The 18,155-nt window shown below is 36.4% G+C and overlaps 1 protein-coding gene across 1 annotated transcript in view; it reads right to left on the bottom strand.

Annotated features, from left to right (window-relative positions):
• EVC2 (EvC ciliary complex subunit 2) overlaps positions 1-18,155 on the bottom strand; it is a 60,441-nt gene that overhangs the window by 2,770 nt on the left and 39,516 nt on the right. The window contains exons 14-20 of the mRNA XM_057373480.1: positions 17,654-18,118; positions 14,607-14,807; positions 13,275-13,397; positions 8,516-8,743; positions 6,567-6,775; positions 5,131-5,218; positions 626-822 (exon numbers count right to left, since the gene is read on the bottom strand). Coding sequence (XP_057229463.1) covers positions 626-822; positions 5,131-5,218; positions 6,567-6,775; positions 8,516-8,743; positions 13,275-13,397; positions 14,607-14,807; positions 17,654-18,118 — 1,511 coding nt within the window. The remainder of the gene's footprint in view (positions 1-625; positions 823-5,130; positions 5,219-6,566; positions 6,776-8,515; positions 8,744-13,274; positions 13,398-14,606; positions 14,808-17,653; positions 18,119-18,155) is intronic.

The following is an 18,155-nucleotide window of genomic DNA, read 5'->3' as shown; positions in this document are numbered from 1 at the left end:
TGCTTTTGTCTCCTTCCCAACTATTGGCAGGGAGAGCAGGTCCAAGAGTATCCCTTGGTGTTACTGCTCAGATTTCAGCTCATTTGATGGGGTAAAGTGGAGTGATGAAGGCCCTGGGAGTCTACCTGTCTGTCTGAGTAAAGGGAAGCACAGTGGCCACTTGGAGCTTCAGTAATTAACTACAAACGGACAGATATCTGCACAGTGGAAACTTCCATTAYGAGGAAGGAGGATCTCCTTTACATCTTTAAGGGCTACAAATGTCCAAAACCCCCAAAACCCCCTATGTTATGAACATTATAAATAAAAAAATGGAAGGAAAATATTTTAACAAACTCCAATTCAGGCAACAAAAAAATGATCAGAACAAGATTTATAAATCCATGAAATAAATGTTTAATTAATAAACTTACAAATTTTTAAAACTTTTTATCAATTTATTATAATTAAAATATTTCACAAAATAAGGCAGCAGTTTCAAAGTATTTTTACCCCAGAAAAATATTTCAAAAGGAAACTTATCTGTGATTTTTTCTATTGCTGTCAATCTCACTGTCCAGCAAATACATACACGYAAAGCAACAACTTTGTCTTGCAGTGGTCTACTAAAAAGTATCACACCTACCTTTTCTTACAGCTGCCAGACTCATCTGCATTACTGCATTCACTTTCGACAACACCATCTGAATATTTGCTGATGGAATCGAGGACAGAAAGAACCTCACTTTGTGAGCTGGAGGGCAGGAACAAGTTCAGAACCCTGTGCAACATCCCCATTGGTACCCTGGTCAGTTTGGCTAAATAACCTGCCAGACGGATCTCCTAGAGGATTAAATGAGTAGAAGACAGATAAACTTAGCACTGAAAATAAATGTTAGCCAATTGTAATTACTGCTATTAAATAAATAGTCATTATGAAAACAAAAAATATTACTGAAGATTATTTTAGTAGCAAAAATTTTGGTGTCATGTTCACTGTTTCTACCCACACTGGCCCATGTATATCAYGGCTGTTCATTTCATTAGGTATTTAGGCAATGTAAATGCTAAATAAACAATTGATTTTGCCATATTTGCTTAGGGCATGTACTCGATTCCCTTTGGTCTGGAAAGTCACAATGCAATATTCTAACATGTAAGGCTTAGCTAATTTATGGATTCTACTACTATAAGGAAATCCTTTCAAGATAGCAAGGAAGCAATATGGCATTCCTTGGTCTGTAAAATTACAGAGGGAAAAACAGCCTCTAAAAACATAACACACTGTCATGGTTGATCACTTCATTGTTCAGCTTCTCTTAACACCAGATTGTGTGATAAGCTCAGAGAACAGCTTGGAACATTTAAGAGGTGAAGGAAAACACCTGCTTTTGTTTTGGCGGTATTTTTTTTATTTCTAAATGTCCTGTCCATTTTGCCCCAAAGGTCAGTAGTAAAGCATATCTATTGAAGATACAATGTTCAAATAGACTGACTTCAAATTTAGTTCCACTGACACTCAGCCAGCCCCATTTTCTGCCTCCCTCCGAACACCAAAATTCCATGCAATTTTCTGCTCTGTTGTCAAAAATATTGTGTCCCCAGAGCTGTTTCTACAGATCTCTTGTTCATATTAAATATGAAAAGTCTACAATACATTGAGAAGAGCATGGAAAGTAAAGAGTGAGGCAAATGAAAGCAAGTTAAATGTCTCAAAGAATGCCAGAAAAAAAGCTGTTGTTGTCTCTTCAAACCATACATGTAACTCAGGTAGCTGAAGTTAGGTAAGACGTGCCAAGCACTCAAAGTGACTCAAGTGAGCTGAGTTATCACCCCCCTGCAGACCCTCCTGTCAATATTATTGGAGGAGATGACTACAAACCCCATGTCACAGAAAACCCTACAAGGGTCCCACTGTGCAGGAAGACAGCCAAGTTTTTTGTCCACAGTGATTTCAAAATGTCACAGCAAATGCAAATTTGAGCTCTGGCTCTTTTTCTGCATGACAACTTTTCAGAGGAATGCAAGCATCTAGGAGATCCCTGGATTAACTGAATCTTCCTTCTTTGAAAGAAACAAAGCATCATCAGCAAGACCTTTGGTCTTAAACCAAATTTAGACAGCAACACAAAATAAAGAAATCAATCAATCTCCTTTCCCCATAATTATTCTTCAAGCAGGGAATTCTTGCCCAAAAGTAGGAAAACTAGTCACTTTCCAAAGTTTTGTGGCCTCTTCAGTGTTGTTATAGATTTTCAATGGAAACCACTGTGATCACACAGAATTAACAAGACAAAATCCTAAAACTGATGAGAGATTAGCAAATTGGTTCAGTTCTTAAAATATTTTTAGCCTGAACAGGCACCAAAGTTGAACACTGAAGAGATGTTTGCTCACGCTACTTCACAGAAGAAATTATTTGATYCTTCTCTCGTGAGGAGTGCAAGTAAGAGCTTAAATCTAAATACAGACACCGAAGTCTAATTTCTATAGTACTGTGTTGTACTTTTGGTCTTTAAAAACTGTTCTTCTAGAAACTTAGAAAATGCAGCATTAAGTGAGCATAAACATGACAGATCTCTGAGACCTATTCTGCTCTTTTAGGCTAAATGGTCTCAGAACCTTTAACTCTATTATTTATATGTGGATATATGTCATGACTTTAGTACTGCTTTCTTCTGTAGCAGTTTCCTCTTTAAAATGTTATTTTCTCTGGCCCTTACCCTTCTGCACCAACTATGATCTGGACTTAGAGACAACCCTTAATACTTTTCCAGAAAGAAGAACTGACAATTAARCAATTCTGGAGGCTGCCACAAAGCTGACAACAATCCCATGGGCACAGGTGCCCATCAGCCAGATGCACCTAGCACACGAACAGCAAAGGAAGCACAGAGCACCATTTTCAGATGCTCACAGCCACTCAGGCCAGCTTGCAGAGGTGGAAAGAAGTTAATGTGTGTGCAGATACAGGAATGGTCAGACCAAAAGCCCTCCAGYGTGAGATGAGTTTGATTTTCCAGGTAAAATTGGTATTGGTAAAATACTACAAAGGTCAGGAATTTACTTTCCTATGATAACAAATGGATACAAGTGCTACTTGTGCCAGMAGCAGCCTCATCTGTATTCCCAGAATATCAACACAAAATAAAACTAGGAATGAATTGCAGATTACAAACAGCAGAATTGCTTTAAGGCATTTGGACTGAGCAATGTGTATTTAAACAACTGATGGAAGAATCAATGAACTTGAGCCATGCTGTGTTTCAAACTTCCTGTGCTGTTTCCACATGCCAGTCAGCCTCTGCATCATCTGTTGTATCTAAAATGCAATTAGTGTACCTGGGGCTACAGCTATGAGTTTATTCAAAACCAACATCTCAGCCAGAGGCTTATGATCCTGAACTCACTGTCATTCAAGCAAATCTCTTATTGACCTAGATCTGGTCTTGGTAAGGATGTAAGCTGAAACATGAAATACAGGAAAAACTTACCTGTTTTCTTTTCAGAGAGAGTGCCATCTACAGCTCTAAAAACTAGTCTAAAGGGAGAAATACTCTTAAAAAAAAAGAGTAAGATAGCTATAGTTTTGTAGCATTTRTCAATGTAATGTATTCTACAAATTGCAAGAAAACAGAGAGGAATAAAAGATTTAAAAAACAATTTCCAGTATCAGGTCACAGGATAAGCACATCCAAAAGTAGGACCGTGTTATCTCATGAGCCCTAATAAATTAATAAGTTAATATCTTACTAAGGATATGCTTTACAGCTGAACTARGAGCAGTCAGGTTTGGAATTATAGTTGGGAGTTATTATACTATTATATTTGCTGAAAAAAGAAATTTAGTTTCATATATCTCCAGGGTAAATACATATAGGTTTTATGGAATTTCAATAAAGYATGTTGCAGGGTATCTCTGAGCTACACTATTTTTATTAAAAAAAAACAAACACAAAACCCCAATGAYATATTTGATGCATATTTAGATAAATAAATTATTATTTCAGGGAATCTTATCAACTAAACATAAAGAACAGTACCCCAAGTTTATATGCTGAACAGTGTGCCCCATTTTTCAAGTGCAATGAGATGACAGCGATGCTTTTAAATCTCTGTCTTCAACATGTCAAGATTTACAATTAAGGGTCATTGTTCATCTGCCATAGTGCAATGAGGACAGGGTACTGTGAAAATGATGAGATACTCTGTTTGTACGCATATGTAATCTGCAAAACAATGATTTTAACCTCTCAACTTGCAAAATACATGCCATGCTGCTGAGAAGCCCGTTCAATTGACTGGAYACTCATCAGCCCAGAAGGGCTGGAAGGAGGATCTGGGGATCTGACATCTGTCAGCCTGACCTTGGTACTTGGCAAAGTTATGGGAAGATCCTCTGGAGTGACTCAGGAGAAAAAACTAAGATAGAGGAAAAGCYGAGAGATCCTTAGACTAAAGTAGTCTTTCCTTGACATGGAACGTCTCTAAAGCTCTCAATTCATGATACAGGGGGCTGTGMCCACACTTGTCCCTGAGAAGCAAGATAGAAAGCTGCCCCACCAGGTGTATTTTGATGCTAGCTACATATCTCAGTGAAGGCCTGCAGATAAAAAACTGGGGTCAAACGAGCAATTATTTGTTAAGGCCTTTGTTGGACTGACAAGCAGCCAACTGACAGCAAATTATCTGAAGACAAGATGCTCTTTTTGAAAACATGTATGAGTAATGATACTAGAAAATTTAACTACCAGTCCTTTATAATTTAATTTTGAAATATAATCAATGCAAATCATTCCTAATACTCATCAAAATCTAAACAAAACCCTTGTTTCATTACGCGAAAATCAAACYGTAAATCTTCCAACCAGAAAATCAGGCACTTTAGTTTTCCACAGAATGAAATGCAACAGGAAAAATCCTGAACAGGTTTGTAAATGAGCAAACAGAAGTACAACTCAGTAAAATTCAAAAGGCTGAAAGTAGGTCAGAATTAACTGAAGTGACTCACAGTATAAGCTGCAAACTGGTAGCAACTACTAGCAGAGAGTAACTCTAAACACATCTGTAACGGTTCCCAAAAAAGAAGAAAAGTKGATACAGATATAGCTGTAATTTAAAGCTGGAAACTTTGTTCAATTTCATGCTTACCTGACTATAAATTGCCAAAAATGCATCCAATTCTATATTTTCCAGGAGATCTTCAAGCACCACGCAATTCCATTGCTCATCTCTCAAGCTGAAGTGAAAAACAGAATTAACATTGAACTCTTCCCAAGTGCAATGACTATATTACATATCTGTCTGTCAGCAAAGCTGTTGTGAGCAGCATAACTTCTAAAATACGTCAAATTTTCTCCTCTTCTTCCCTGAACCTCCAAGCAAACATCAGAGCAGAATCTAAGGCTATGCTCTTGAACAATTCAAATCTGGAATCACTCCAAAGCAATGTGATTCAACCTGTCCCCATCCTCTTTAAATTTCATCACAATGATGTCAAGTTGTGGGTCTTTTTGTAGCTGAAATATAATATTAAACAGGTAACTTCCTGCTGCTGATTATTCTTTTTCTATACCAAAACATGAAGACATCATGTACAAAACCTGTAATGTACAAAAGCACAAAACTTGTTTATTCCAATAAGCTTTCAGGTAAAGACTAGGTTACTGGCTTGTGGATACTCCTGCAAAGATCTATCTKATCTTCTACTAAATCTCTACTTCTGCAACAGGAAAACTGTTCATCAAAACTGAGTAGAGCTCCAGACTTTTCAGAATTAAAACAGATTTACTACTATCATAGCCATTTTTAATGTATCAGTGGTTTCATGGAAAACACTCTTTCTAATGGAAAAAAAAAATTGAGGATGTTACAGGAAGCATGAAAWGTACTAGGCTTTTAATATTGTGCAATACACATGAAAATGTCATTTCTACATCCTGTAACMCTAATGAAAATAATACAATAGGCTGCAATTTTGCAAATTATCACCCATTTTTACTAGTCAACCTTTATGACAAGACAGATATTTCTAGATACCTCCCAWGAGGCATTTTGTCACTGATATCTTTACTTAAAAACTGCCCAAGSAAAATTGAAATTGAAGATGAGTTTATACATCTCATCAAAAATAATTGTGTGTCAGGGAATTCAGCCTACAGTTTGACAATGGAGATGGAAATTCAATTTAAATTGTCTCAGCTACTTCCTCTGACCTCAGCAGATCATATTTCCATGAAGTCTCTACCTRTCTTCTTGGGATACAAAGCAACAGCATTAAAAGTTTTTTCTTCCTTACTGCTAAGGAGTAGAATTTTTTTTCCCAATATCCCTATAAAAAAATGGTGCTGCTATGCAACAAAACACAGCACAATCTGTATGCTACCAAGTTATTATTATTCCATGTTTCTTTATTTCAATATTCCCAAGACTCCTCAGTTATGCTCTGGGACACAGCACAAGAAGGGAGTGTTCAGACACAGATGTATAGACCCTCCCCAACTCAGCAGAACGTTCTGCCTATTTCTTCATGATCTCTTACAGTCCATAAGGACTGCAGTAACACAGTTAAACCTGACACAACTTACCTTTGCTGGTACAAGTTTATAAATTGTCTGCATTTATTCATGGCCTGTCTTAACAGAACTGTCACATGTCTTTCTTCATTTGTGTCCACAGCTTCATTTGAGAGTCCCAAACCATCCAGAATCCACCTCTGCCTATTCATTAGATGCTGCTGGGSTGATTCCTTATGCAGCATCTCATACTCTAGCTTCCTGTTGAGTTCTTCAATCTCCTAGAGGTTCAAAATGCATGATGATAAAAAGTTATAATTTAACTTGAAAGAACAAATTTCATTTGGAGTGAAGAAAAAAGATGATGGTATCAGATTTTCTGATATTACTTTATTCATTTCTTATTCTACCCAGCCACTTGCAGTCATTACACTTTTCAATTCATTGCACAGCTTCAGTAAACATGACTGGCACATTATGAATATCAGAACAATGAGAAAAGCTATGACTCAATTTTCATTGTGTTAAAAGTCAATGCTCTCCGAAACCTTCCACTGTAGAGGACATCCAGCAAATACACTGTCAGCATGGCTGAGTTCAAAACTAAGGAACACCACCATCAAAATTTATCTGTAAGCTGCAAAAAACTACTGAAACAGCTTGAGAAACTCAGACTAACTAGTTTTAGTTGCACCAAATTATCAGCTAATAACAAAGGGATTTAATTTAAAAGACARTAATTCATATTTAGCCTGATAAAGTTAGGGTTAAAATACAGTGCTCTGAAAATCAAAGGGTYAAAACCCCAAGCCTTTGGGGGACTGGATCCCTCCTGCCAAAGATCACCCTTTGGTTAAAGAGCCCAGCTAGACACCAGAAGGAAGGCTTCATATTTCCATTTCCAATATCAGTGTAGTCTCACCTCAACCTTTGCACTGTTTAAAATCTCAGTGTCACACATTGTAACCTGCACCTTGGAGAAAATGCTGAGTTTTAATCCATATTCCTCTGCCTCAACAGCTGTATTTAACCCAGTGTTAGCTATTCTAGGTCTCACTTCTGCCCCTTCTTTAATCCTTTTTCTTCACCTGTTCAAGGACAGAGAAGCTAAAAGCAACCTCTCTGAACAGCCCCCTCACACTTATTGCATAAAAGGCAAAAATACTCTGTCTACATACAACTTTTATTATTTCCTACAGATTTAATACAAAYTTAAGCAAAAATGGAGGCATATAAGCATTCTAACTGCCACTCTGTGAGAAACTCTGTAGAGATGACCACATTAAAATTTAACAACAGCAACAGCTGTCTAATGATGCCCTCTAGCAAAGAGGTTTTTCTCAAAAACCCATTTTGTTTGTTCTACTCCAATGCTCTCCCCAAGACTCACTTGGATGGTTTCAAATAGCAGATGTAGGAAAAAAAAGTCCTTATGAATACAGAGCATTGAAGTATTAAAAAAGGATTAGAAAATTGGCACGTATCAGGTATGTAATAAATATAGTGAAGGGAAGAGATTTTCTATATTTTCCAGATTTTCTATTATTTAAACTGCATGAGTGTGCTTGGAGAGAGATATACAGGTAGAAGGCTGTATAAATCATCTCTAAAAACTTGATAATTGAAGCATATCCATGGTTATGGATTTTGCATATGGGAATCATTATGATATGAGTGTTTCTGTAAGACAGATTTAGTATTTATATAAAACAATTTAGTATTCCAGTTGTGACTCCCAATCACTTCTTAACTGTCTTCCTTTCAATCAATAAAATTATCCACCAAAATAATACTCTTTCTGACTGCATGCAACTATATATATAAAAAAAAAACCAACACAATCTTCCTTGGCTCTATGACTTCTCTTCTCTTYAATGTCTTTTACTGAGTGCATTAATGCCCACATAATCACAGAAATTAAAGTCCAGGCACCAGAAGCGGCAAACCAGCAGCTAAATCAAAGATACTCTAATAGTTGCTGTTTCCTAACATGATTTTTTTCTCTTAACTACATTACTTACAGGATTACGTGCTTCTAAAATTTGAATACATTCCAATTTTGACAGGGTTTTTGATGTGTTCAGCTGTTCAAAGAGCAAAGCTTGCACATTTATGATAGCAGTATATAGCTCCAGCATTCTGGATTTTTTAACAGTCTTTTGAAAAGCTAAAGAAGCAATATACTCCCCAAGTTTATTTTCCAGATTGTGCAGGTGACAYTCTTTTTCAAGCTGCAATTCATACTTAATCTAAAAAAAAAATCAAAACACAAAAGATAGAAAGATTAACAGAAAATCTTACATGCACACTTATGATTTTACTATTCTGTAATTAACAAGCAGGATTATAGCACCAAAGAAATCAGTGATGTTATCTTATGTTGTAATACACTGTTTAAGAAGTGCTTTTAACCTTCAATACCAAGTTTTTACTGTAATAAAAAACAGACTGCAGTCAAATACTGTAACGAGATCAGGCTTTCTTTTAGAGTAGTCAAAACTTTAATATTAAATGTTAACCCAAAYCAGAGGGTTCGTACAGTTTTTATTACAATAAAATTAAAAGCAAGAAATACAAATAAACCTATGGTTACCTGTGGTTAAATGAAAYGATAAAACACACCTTTCTGTTTAGAAAAAACATGAAACTTACAGAAAGACTGTATTTAGTTTCAAATTGGCAAGGGTCAGTTAATGTTGACTGATGATGACATTCAACCTACTAAGTCTTCAAACAAATAGCCAAAGATCCTCTTATATAAAACAAAGTTAAACTGTAAATCAAAAGTCTATTGGCAATTGGTTTCAAGTAAGATTAAAACTGGCTTTGATCAACATCAAACAGCATAAAATCAAAGTGATTTAATTCGGTAACTATGTTGTTGCCACTCATTTGATGGAACATCCACAGAAACCATTCAAGGGTGAAAGGCAAGTGCAGACACATGATCCAATGCAGTGTGACCCATGAGCTCCTCAGTGTTACAGCATGACACTGACAGCCAAGGACACTGCCCTCTGACTATTTTTCTGGGGGATAATGTGGATAGTAGCCAGCAGCAATTACCTTCTTTAGATGCTTCCACCTGAGCTTGGCCCTCCAAGCTCCTTTTACACTCAGAGTAAAGGTACTTCTAAGCAGGTTTCATATCCTAAAAAACGGGTTTCCACTGACATGTAAACTGGGTATCTAGTTTAGACATTGATAGCTACACTGCATATTTAACATTTAGGTAGCTGAATATTCAAAAGACAGGAAACAACTACCAGTTTGGTTTTTTTCTCTGTACTATTTACATGGGCCCAAAGGTTTGGATTGTAAGAGAGAGAAGACACAGAGAAAGCACATGAAGCCCTGAGAGCTCCAATTCTACTGTGTGGTGTTGGTATCAGCTGCTGCCCCACACACCCATCCATACACTGCTGAGTACTAGAGACCAATGTTTGTCCTCACTCTATCTCTAAATTCTCTCTTCATCCTGGCAAATCTGATAGGTTTCAGAGCACACCAAAAAACCCCAAACCAACCACGACCATTGTCAGAAATCAGCATTTTCAGAAATTTCCAGTATTATATATTCCAGTAATGCTCAAATAACTACTGCCTATGACAGACTGGAAGAACCACAGTCAGCAAAGGAGGCATGTAAAACCTTTCAAAGTTTTGGTTGAGTTTACTATCACTGCGGCCTCTGCGAGTAGATACTCACATTTTCATTCTACAGAAAAGCAATTATCCCATCGAGTTTGGCCTCTCTCTTAAAGAACAGGCAGAGATGAGCATGGCTATTGAACTGGGATGCCTACATGGCTAGAACCTTAACACAGTTGGCATCCCATCGTAACCCTTTGTACATGCACCAGTCTGAAAWGTACATTTCACCAGTCTGAAAATAATAAAGACTAATAGTGATTGCCCTGTTGGTGTGAACTACAACACCAGAAAGGTCAACTGTAGTCCTTGGACACTGTATGACTTCCCATTGGCACAAAACTTGATTTTAGCCCTCAGAATACCTTTGTGCAAATAGTAATTATGTGTACTAAAGACATTAAAAACCTTATTAGCTTCCTATTCATGTTAATCACAATTATACATCATTGACACTATTTATGATGAATTTTAAAGGGGCATTTAAGGACACTTGCACCAAATTTTTACATACCTAACATGATAAATATGTAACATGATGCTGGTAAATTTTCTCTGGAAATATTATCAATAAGAGACCTGCTAAGAGTGATTGTGTATCGTACAAATTCTATTATCCAGTAGAGAGAGGTAAATGTAAAATGTGATTTGGAACCAAATATGCTTATGATATTCTCTTGCTCATGTGATATTCTTCATTAAATCATCTGGAAAGTCTTTGAACACAAGAGRTAGATTACCTTCAGGAAATATTTCYCTCTAATTTGAATTAAGCCAGTAACAAGTCAAGAATAAGAAATCATCCTACAGACACAAACTGGATGACGATTTATATTCTTAATACTTTTAACAAATCTTCACCTTAAAAGACAGACACTGTCTCTCAACATCACTGTTAATCTAACAAATCAGTCTGGAATAATGCTGGTGTGTGACACTAAATAAGTAAGCCTATGGATTACTAATAAATTTATGGAATATTTGAGTTAGAAGGAGAATTAACTCAGAGAGTTTACTGGCATTATGGTAACCAAAATGATAAAAACTAAGGTCTTATTTTGAAACACAGGAGGCAGATATTTACAGATATAGTTAAAACTGGGAGTTTGCAGAAAAAGAGCTGAGCTGTCTGGCAGTATTTGCTCAAAAGAAGGATGACGACATTTACCATAGGATAGGTCCTGAAATATCTATMACTTGTTTCTATGTTTCAGTATTTTGTAGGAAAAAAAATCAATGATAATAACAATTTAATATATGTATCYTCTATGTTCTTTGCAATAAACCTATTAAAGCGAATTTGAAGCCTTTTTATTTCTATAGATGCTTTATACTGAAAAGCAAGTGGCTTTAGCATCTCTCACCTTACATCCCAGTAGTTCACAGGTATTTGAAATCAAACACACAAAATCTCACAGACAGCAAATCCCACCCTAACTTGGTTTTTTTGGTGAGGCACATGTTTAAAACATAAATAATAATAATTTAAAAAAAAAATAAAACCCAAAACTTTCTTCAAAAGCCTGTGCACAGAATTAATTTGTCAAGTAGACTCAGTTTTTTCTCTCAAAGGCAYGCTGAATCCTGTTTTACATGGCTGATCACTGTGACATGTTACTAAAACAATTAGCAATTTTCAGAGCTATCTTGTCCAACTGTCCCATTTAAGGCCTCCGTTGAGAAGTTTCCATTGATTTGCCTTCACTCCTCTTTCCAGTGGTGAAAGTTTTTTCCACCACTAGGTGATGCTTAAAGAGARGATGGAATGGAAGTGAGTCCTTAACAGTTGAATGGATGTGTTMCCAAATACCAGAAGAAACAGATTCTAAAGAAAGGCAAGGAGTTTACATCCAATTCATCCAGCAATACTTTGCTGCCAACAGCTGCTGTTTAGCGTGGTGTTAAGGGAGATTCATCACTACAGCATCACTTTACATGTCAGAAATGAACCAGGCTGAACTAGTAATGCCACGAGTCATTCAAAACTTGAGCGACTCTGAGTTTGGAGTTTACTTCAAAGCTGGAAAATGACGGGCAATAACAGCCAAGTTTTGACTGTCTCTGACTAAATAATTTAAAATTTTCATTACAATAGTACCTATCCAAGGAATGGGAAAAATATAATCAAGCACACTTGTGTGACKAGGAATAAGCAGATCCATTTTCAAAAGGGCAAGTGCTTCAGAGTATATGGGATGCTCCTTATCTAATGCATGAGATCAGCTTCTTAAGTGACAGAAATTATTGCAACACTATTAAAATTAATGAGTTATGACAATATGCAAACACTGAAGAATCATCCTTTTCTCATAGCTTTTATTTACATGTCTAAGACACTGCCTGCCAGAATGTACATTTTTACAATATCTCAAGAAAGGAGAAAATAAATGCCTAAGGTATGACAAGCTTTATATACCACACAATTATTAAGCAATATCTGAAGTCTACCTTTGTGGTTCAGAACCAGGATGATATAAAAGTTTAACAATACAGTTTAAAAAAATTTACATAGGAATATTTTGACAGGTGTGTGCACAAAACTGAATGTATAGTTTGCTTCTTCACAGGAGGCTCAGTTTGAGGCACAAGAATTTTAAACTAATTATATATATATATGAAATCTGAGCATGGATGAATGAAGAATGAATAGAAGTATGAGCAAATGAGTTATCACCTCTAGTGATAAATTTGAACCCATTAAAATGAATAATGAATAAGGATGGAAATGCAGTTTAACAACTCAAGTTCACTTATGAGGAGGCTCAAGAATGTATATTTTAATTGTGGCTGAATTCAAAGGCACCTTCCATGTTTTGAAAGCCTTTTTAGAAAACTGCAAGATCTAGTGGAGTCTTGCAATCTTGCACACAYCAAGCCCCAGAATCATTGGAAGAAAAAGGGATAAGACATGAAATCAGTTCTGTAACTAAGATGAAAAAATTAAAACAAAGGAAAATTTATTAAGCTTGAAATACATTTTGATAAATGCAGGCAAGAGTAGGGAGATGTAGCATGCCATATACCTTACACCTTTTRTATCTGATTCTTATTCACATTGATAGAACACTATCGTTCTTTAATTACTAAATATCTAGGTTTTTACCTGAGTCCAGAAAAGTTTGTACTTACCTTATTCAAATTTTCACCTTTCACTGAGTCTTCATAAATTAAAATTTTGTCCTGCAAAGATTTCTTCAGAATCTCTAACTTATTTCTATTCCTGGATCCTGTTTTTCCCATTTTAGRCTGCTGCTGTAAAAAAATGAGCAAAAATGCCTTATTTGTAAGAAGTATATGAGGATGCTAATGTTAAGATTATTACTTGCTATTATTGGCATATTCACCAAATAATGAAACATTTGGCAAACATGACTTTCACTGAGGAAGTATTTCTGAAATGAAGGTGCTGCCTATTCATTCAGAAGATTCTTTTTGAACATTCAGACAAAGTCAGAATTTTAAAAAAAATTCTTTCAAGTAGAAATATATAGTCATTCTTTCCACAAAAACTGGTAGCATATAAATTTGATTTTAAACAAGCTTTAGCAGTGATTATAAGAGATTTTAACTGATACACTGTCTCCACAGCACAGCTAAAAATGAACAAAGAATATTAATTTAAGATCTACATTGTTTTCAACACACAGTCTATGAATCACAAATGAACCATGATAATATTAAGAGGCASTGTTCCATGTAATAAAATTATTCTTGACCTTTCTATTTCTTTACAAGAATATCAACTAAGTAGATGTACTCTTGGGGAAATGATAACATCTGTTCAACTAAGAGGTTTTGCAAAGTCATTTCCCTCCTTTAGTACTTTAGAAACTATTAGGCTTTGAACTAGGCTAATTCCTAGCCCAATTAACCCAAGATAGTTTACATGTTTAGAAAATATAACCGAACCAAAACAAAGCAAGGGCAAGTCCTCCTTTTTAAGATGGTATCAGATACAATTCATACAGGAAACAGGGTTCTTTACAAAAGTGATAGATTTGATAGGCAGATAGATTCCTTGTTGGAAATATTTCTCTGAGTATCCCTCATCTTCTGCATATTTAGATGTGAGAAAACAAAACAAACTGTCTGCATACACTTAAATCTGTTGGAAACACGAAACAGAAATCATGCCAAATTTCTTGCCAAGAAAGACCATCTAATCCAAGAACTTTACCTTCTTAAACAGAAATAACAATGCAGGAGATTCCTTTTCAAAACTCCCAAAACTTTCACAAAAGCAGCAGAAATACACAGGTGTATGTGAAAAGAACTATCTATCCAACTGCTGCCCATACAATCATCCTTAATTATCCTCTGTTCCATGCAGACAGGAAAAGGGTACACTGCTGTAGCACCTATGAAGAAACCACAGACCCAGATCTGCAGCCAACACCAGCAGTCACAGATACACCCAGGAGCCCCTTTCACACCCCCACACTGACCCCACACCATTCCCACCTGTTTATTGGTCACTGCTAAATTCTGATCGACTTTCAGCACCTCAGTGTCCCTCTGCTCCACCTCAAAAGCCTGAAGCAAGGTTCTTGCTCTTATCTTGGGCCAAGCCAAGCTGCTGTCCACCTGAGAGAAGCAGCAGTGCAACTCCTGCCTCATTCTAAGCAATTCTTCTTCTGAGAGTGAGAGGGGTAAACTCAGTAGCTGCCTGTTAAAAAAAAACAAGAGCTGTTTGCTGTTCAATGATGTCGACAATATTGCATAAAATGTAAGAGACATAAACACTTTACTCAACAGTGATCACCCTTTTTGGTCCAATTCGTATGTTAGTGATTCCACACACAGAAATGAACTGCTCAGCATGAAAAAAATACCTTTGAAGACACCTGAAATTCTGTTTACTGAACTTCCTGTAAAACTTCATTTTCAAAGGAAAACAGCTTTTGAATATTTTAAAAATAAATTAGTATTTTTASCACATTTCCTAGKTACAGAATCCTTCCACMTCTTCAGRCAATACAATCCTTGAACTTCAGCTGAAATCAAGATAAAAGCTTCCCAYAAAGCCTCCCTGTGCTGTTTCCCAGCACTTAGCAGTTACAGCTACTGAGAAGGAAAAAATAAAAGTAYCTCTCTATTATAAACATATATGTCATCCCTTCCACCAGCAAGTCACAAGGGTTCCAGCTGTTATTTGTAAAAAGGCTCTTTGCAGTCTGAACATATATTTTAAGACTAATTTGMATTACTCCAAGTTCCCATTTTGTAGAAGTGAGGCTCTCAACAGAGATCACTAAGGGACTGATCATCAGGTCAAGCTGAAGTTCAAGCTGAAGTTGACTTAAAAATAAAGAATGCTCAATTGTGTTTAACCTTAGACTACATTTATCTTCTTACCTTGTTTATCTTAYACTTTTAAGAATATTTCACTAAAAATAGCATACTTTTATTTGTTTGGAAATTTCTTTTATTCAACAAAAAGCTGTTTGTTTTTAAAACACGAACAGCTTTTTTTTTTAAAGAGTAGTTTTTGTTAAAAAATATATTATATTGCATGTTTCATCAGTACTGGTASTTTTATTCAATATATAACAGGCTTATACTACTTCATCATTTCTCTAAAATATTTGAGTTTAGAACTCCTTATTCTACTGATTCAGCAAAGAACAGTTACGTTCTTTATTAATACATTTTTAATGCATGAGGTTTTTCTCTTTAAAAAAATCACTTACTCCAAGACAAATCTACTCCAAATAAACATTTATAGTATATTTAACCATTTGTCATGTTGTCTTAGACTCATGGAAGAAAATCCATGCTATAAATTCATGTATATAGATATCCAGACAGAGATATGAAATAAAACACAGCAAATAGAGTTTGCCATGTTGACATTTTAAAAGGATTTTAAGCATTAACAATACTAATAAAAAATTTTGACTAACCCATGGTCTCTTTAATAAGCAACAAAAATGAAAAGCTTTCATTCAAAATAATCATTTCTGAAATATAGATAGCAGATGAGAGCATAAACATGAGAGCTGGCATCTGTCAGCTGGCATCAAAATACCATAACTGACAGACAATGGACTGAAAAAAGACAGCAACAGATTTAAATGGGTTTTTGACAGGACAGTTGTTCCTGATTTTTTTTTTGTATATATTCTCCTGCATTTTACTGAAAAAAACCCAAATAGACTATTGTTGCTTCACATAAATCTAACAAATATGACAGGCACACTGCAGGTTGGAATACAATTATAATGGAATTCTAAGTTAGAAACAGAAAAGTCCTACTGGGTCATACAGTCTATTTCCATATTCCTGCAGGTCTGCTCTTRGCAATGTAAACAAGAGATAGACAAGCTAGAAAATACATATAAATGACTTATATGAAAGTTTTTAAAATGCTGAATAAAATACAAAGCCCTTGAAATTAGAACCAATACAATGGGAAAGAGTGGATTTTTTTCTGTAACAAAGCAAATGTAATGGGTAAAGTTGCTTTTACAACACATGACAGGAAAACTTATAAAGATTCTGTCTGGATAGAACTGCCCAGTCTTCCTTTAAAAAGTATGAAGAATTCCCCCTCCCTCTTCAATCTCTTATGCCTGGTACATTTTCTTCAGGGCCACACAGACTATTGTAGGTTTGCCTTTCCAGCTGCTTCCCCTAAAGCTGCAATTTTATTTTTTCATGTTCCCACATCTCTAACCATGTCTCTTATTAAAYAGATATTGTATAGGAAATGTAGTACTGCAAATACTCACACAATCTAACAACCAGATGTAAATGTATTTGAAAGCTAAGAAGAAATGCTAATGAACATCCCCTGATCTCTCAGGGACCTTGYTGCCCACTCTAAGAGGCACAACCACTCCTGGCCACAGCCAAGGTCTCCCAAATGTGGCAAGGCCAGCAYCTGCTTTCCCACCTCTCCAGGGTCACACTGTAGCAGGCAGCAATGACCTTAACATTTCCAGGGGCCAGAAATCCCCTCTGCAGCACTGCCTGTGCCATGATGCCTGTCTGGCTCAGGGCTTGGTGCAGGGGCATTATTAGCAGGCCTGAGCAACTGAGTCTGATGCATGAAGCCATGAGCTGGAGAGGTGGGATACTGCACTGTGTACTTAGGGACTATGGAAATACCTGACAAAAGCTTAAAACATGCCCCATGAGTAGGGCTTGACTTGTGGCTAGGAGGAATACACACRACTTGGACTTGGGGTCAATTAGCTCTGACATACTAATTGGCACTTCCAAAGTACGGGACCTCAAAGAACAGACTGAGAATAAGAATTAAAGATGTGTAAGTGAAATCTCTCATGGAATAAATAGAGGTATAAAAGCTTCACTCCATGTTTTTAGTTTCGAGACTGCTGTTTCCTGGGGCTTCCACTGGTGCTGCACAGGCTGAGCACTTGGAAAAAGAATCAATTCCCAAGTGCYCAACAGAGAACTGATCATTAGGAATTACGACAGGACAGGTGTGAAAACTCCTGGTTCTATTTGCAATAGCAACTAATAAGAGAGTGCAGAAAAGATACTTGCATGAATACTGAGTGTTCCCAGCTCCTTATTTTCTTTTGTTCCAAAATGCCTGTTTCCAGCTCTTGGCTTAGCTTCTGTCTGGTGAGCTGAAGCAGCTCTTCAGCAGCCATGCTCTTGTCATGCTCTTCCCTTTCAAGCTGTTCATGTTTAACAACCATCTCTTTTTTGTGCTCCTCCACAACTTCTARCAGGAACAACTTTGGCACATTGAGCTTGACCAGTTCTTGCACAAACACTCCACACTGAACACGCTTAAGCTCTTCAATGGCTTTCTCTGTTAGGCTAAATAGAAGTTCTCTCAGCTCTTCACTGGCTTCATTGTCAAGCTTTTCAGTAAGTTCTTCAAATTCAATGGTGTGATCACTCAGAAGATTTTTCCAGTGTCTCAGGTAGTGAATGATCTCATTAGTAGTCTTGAAGGGGTCTGAATGTGACAGCTGCTCCTTCTGATGCTCTTTCTGCTGATTCATTTACCAAAAGGAAGAAAATAGTTAAGAA

Source organism: Malurus melanocephalus, unplaced genomic scaffold (genome assembly GCF_030028575.1).
Source record: "Malurus melanocephalus ecotype Western Australia unplaced genomic scaffold, MMel_1.1 scaffold_199, whole genome shotgun sequence".
NCBI classification, from domain to species: Eukaryota; Metazoa; Chordata; class Aves; order Passeriformes; family Maluridae; genus Malurus; species Malurus melanocephalus.
The sequence above is the reverse complement of the archived record's forward strand: the minus strand, read 5'-3'. Positions and strand labels throughout refer to the sequence as shown.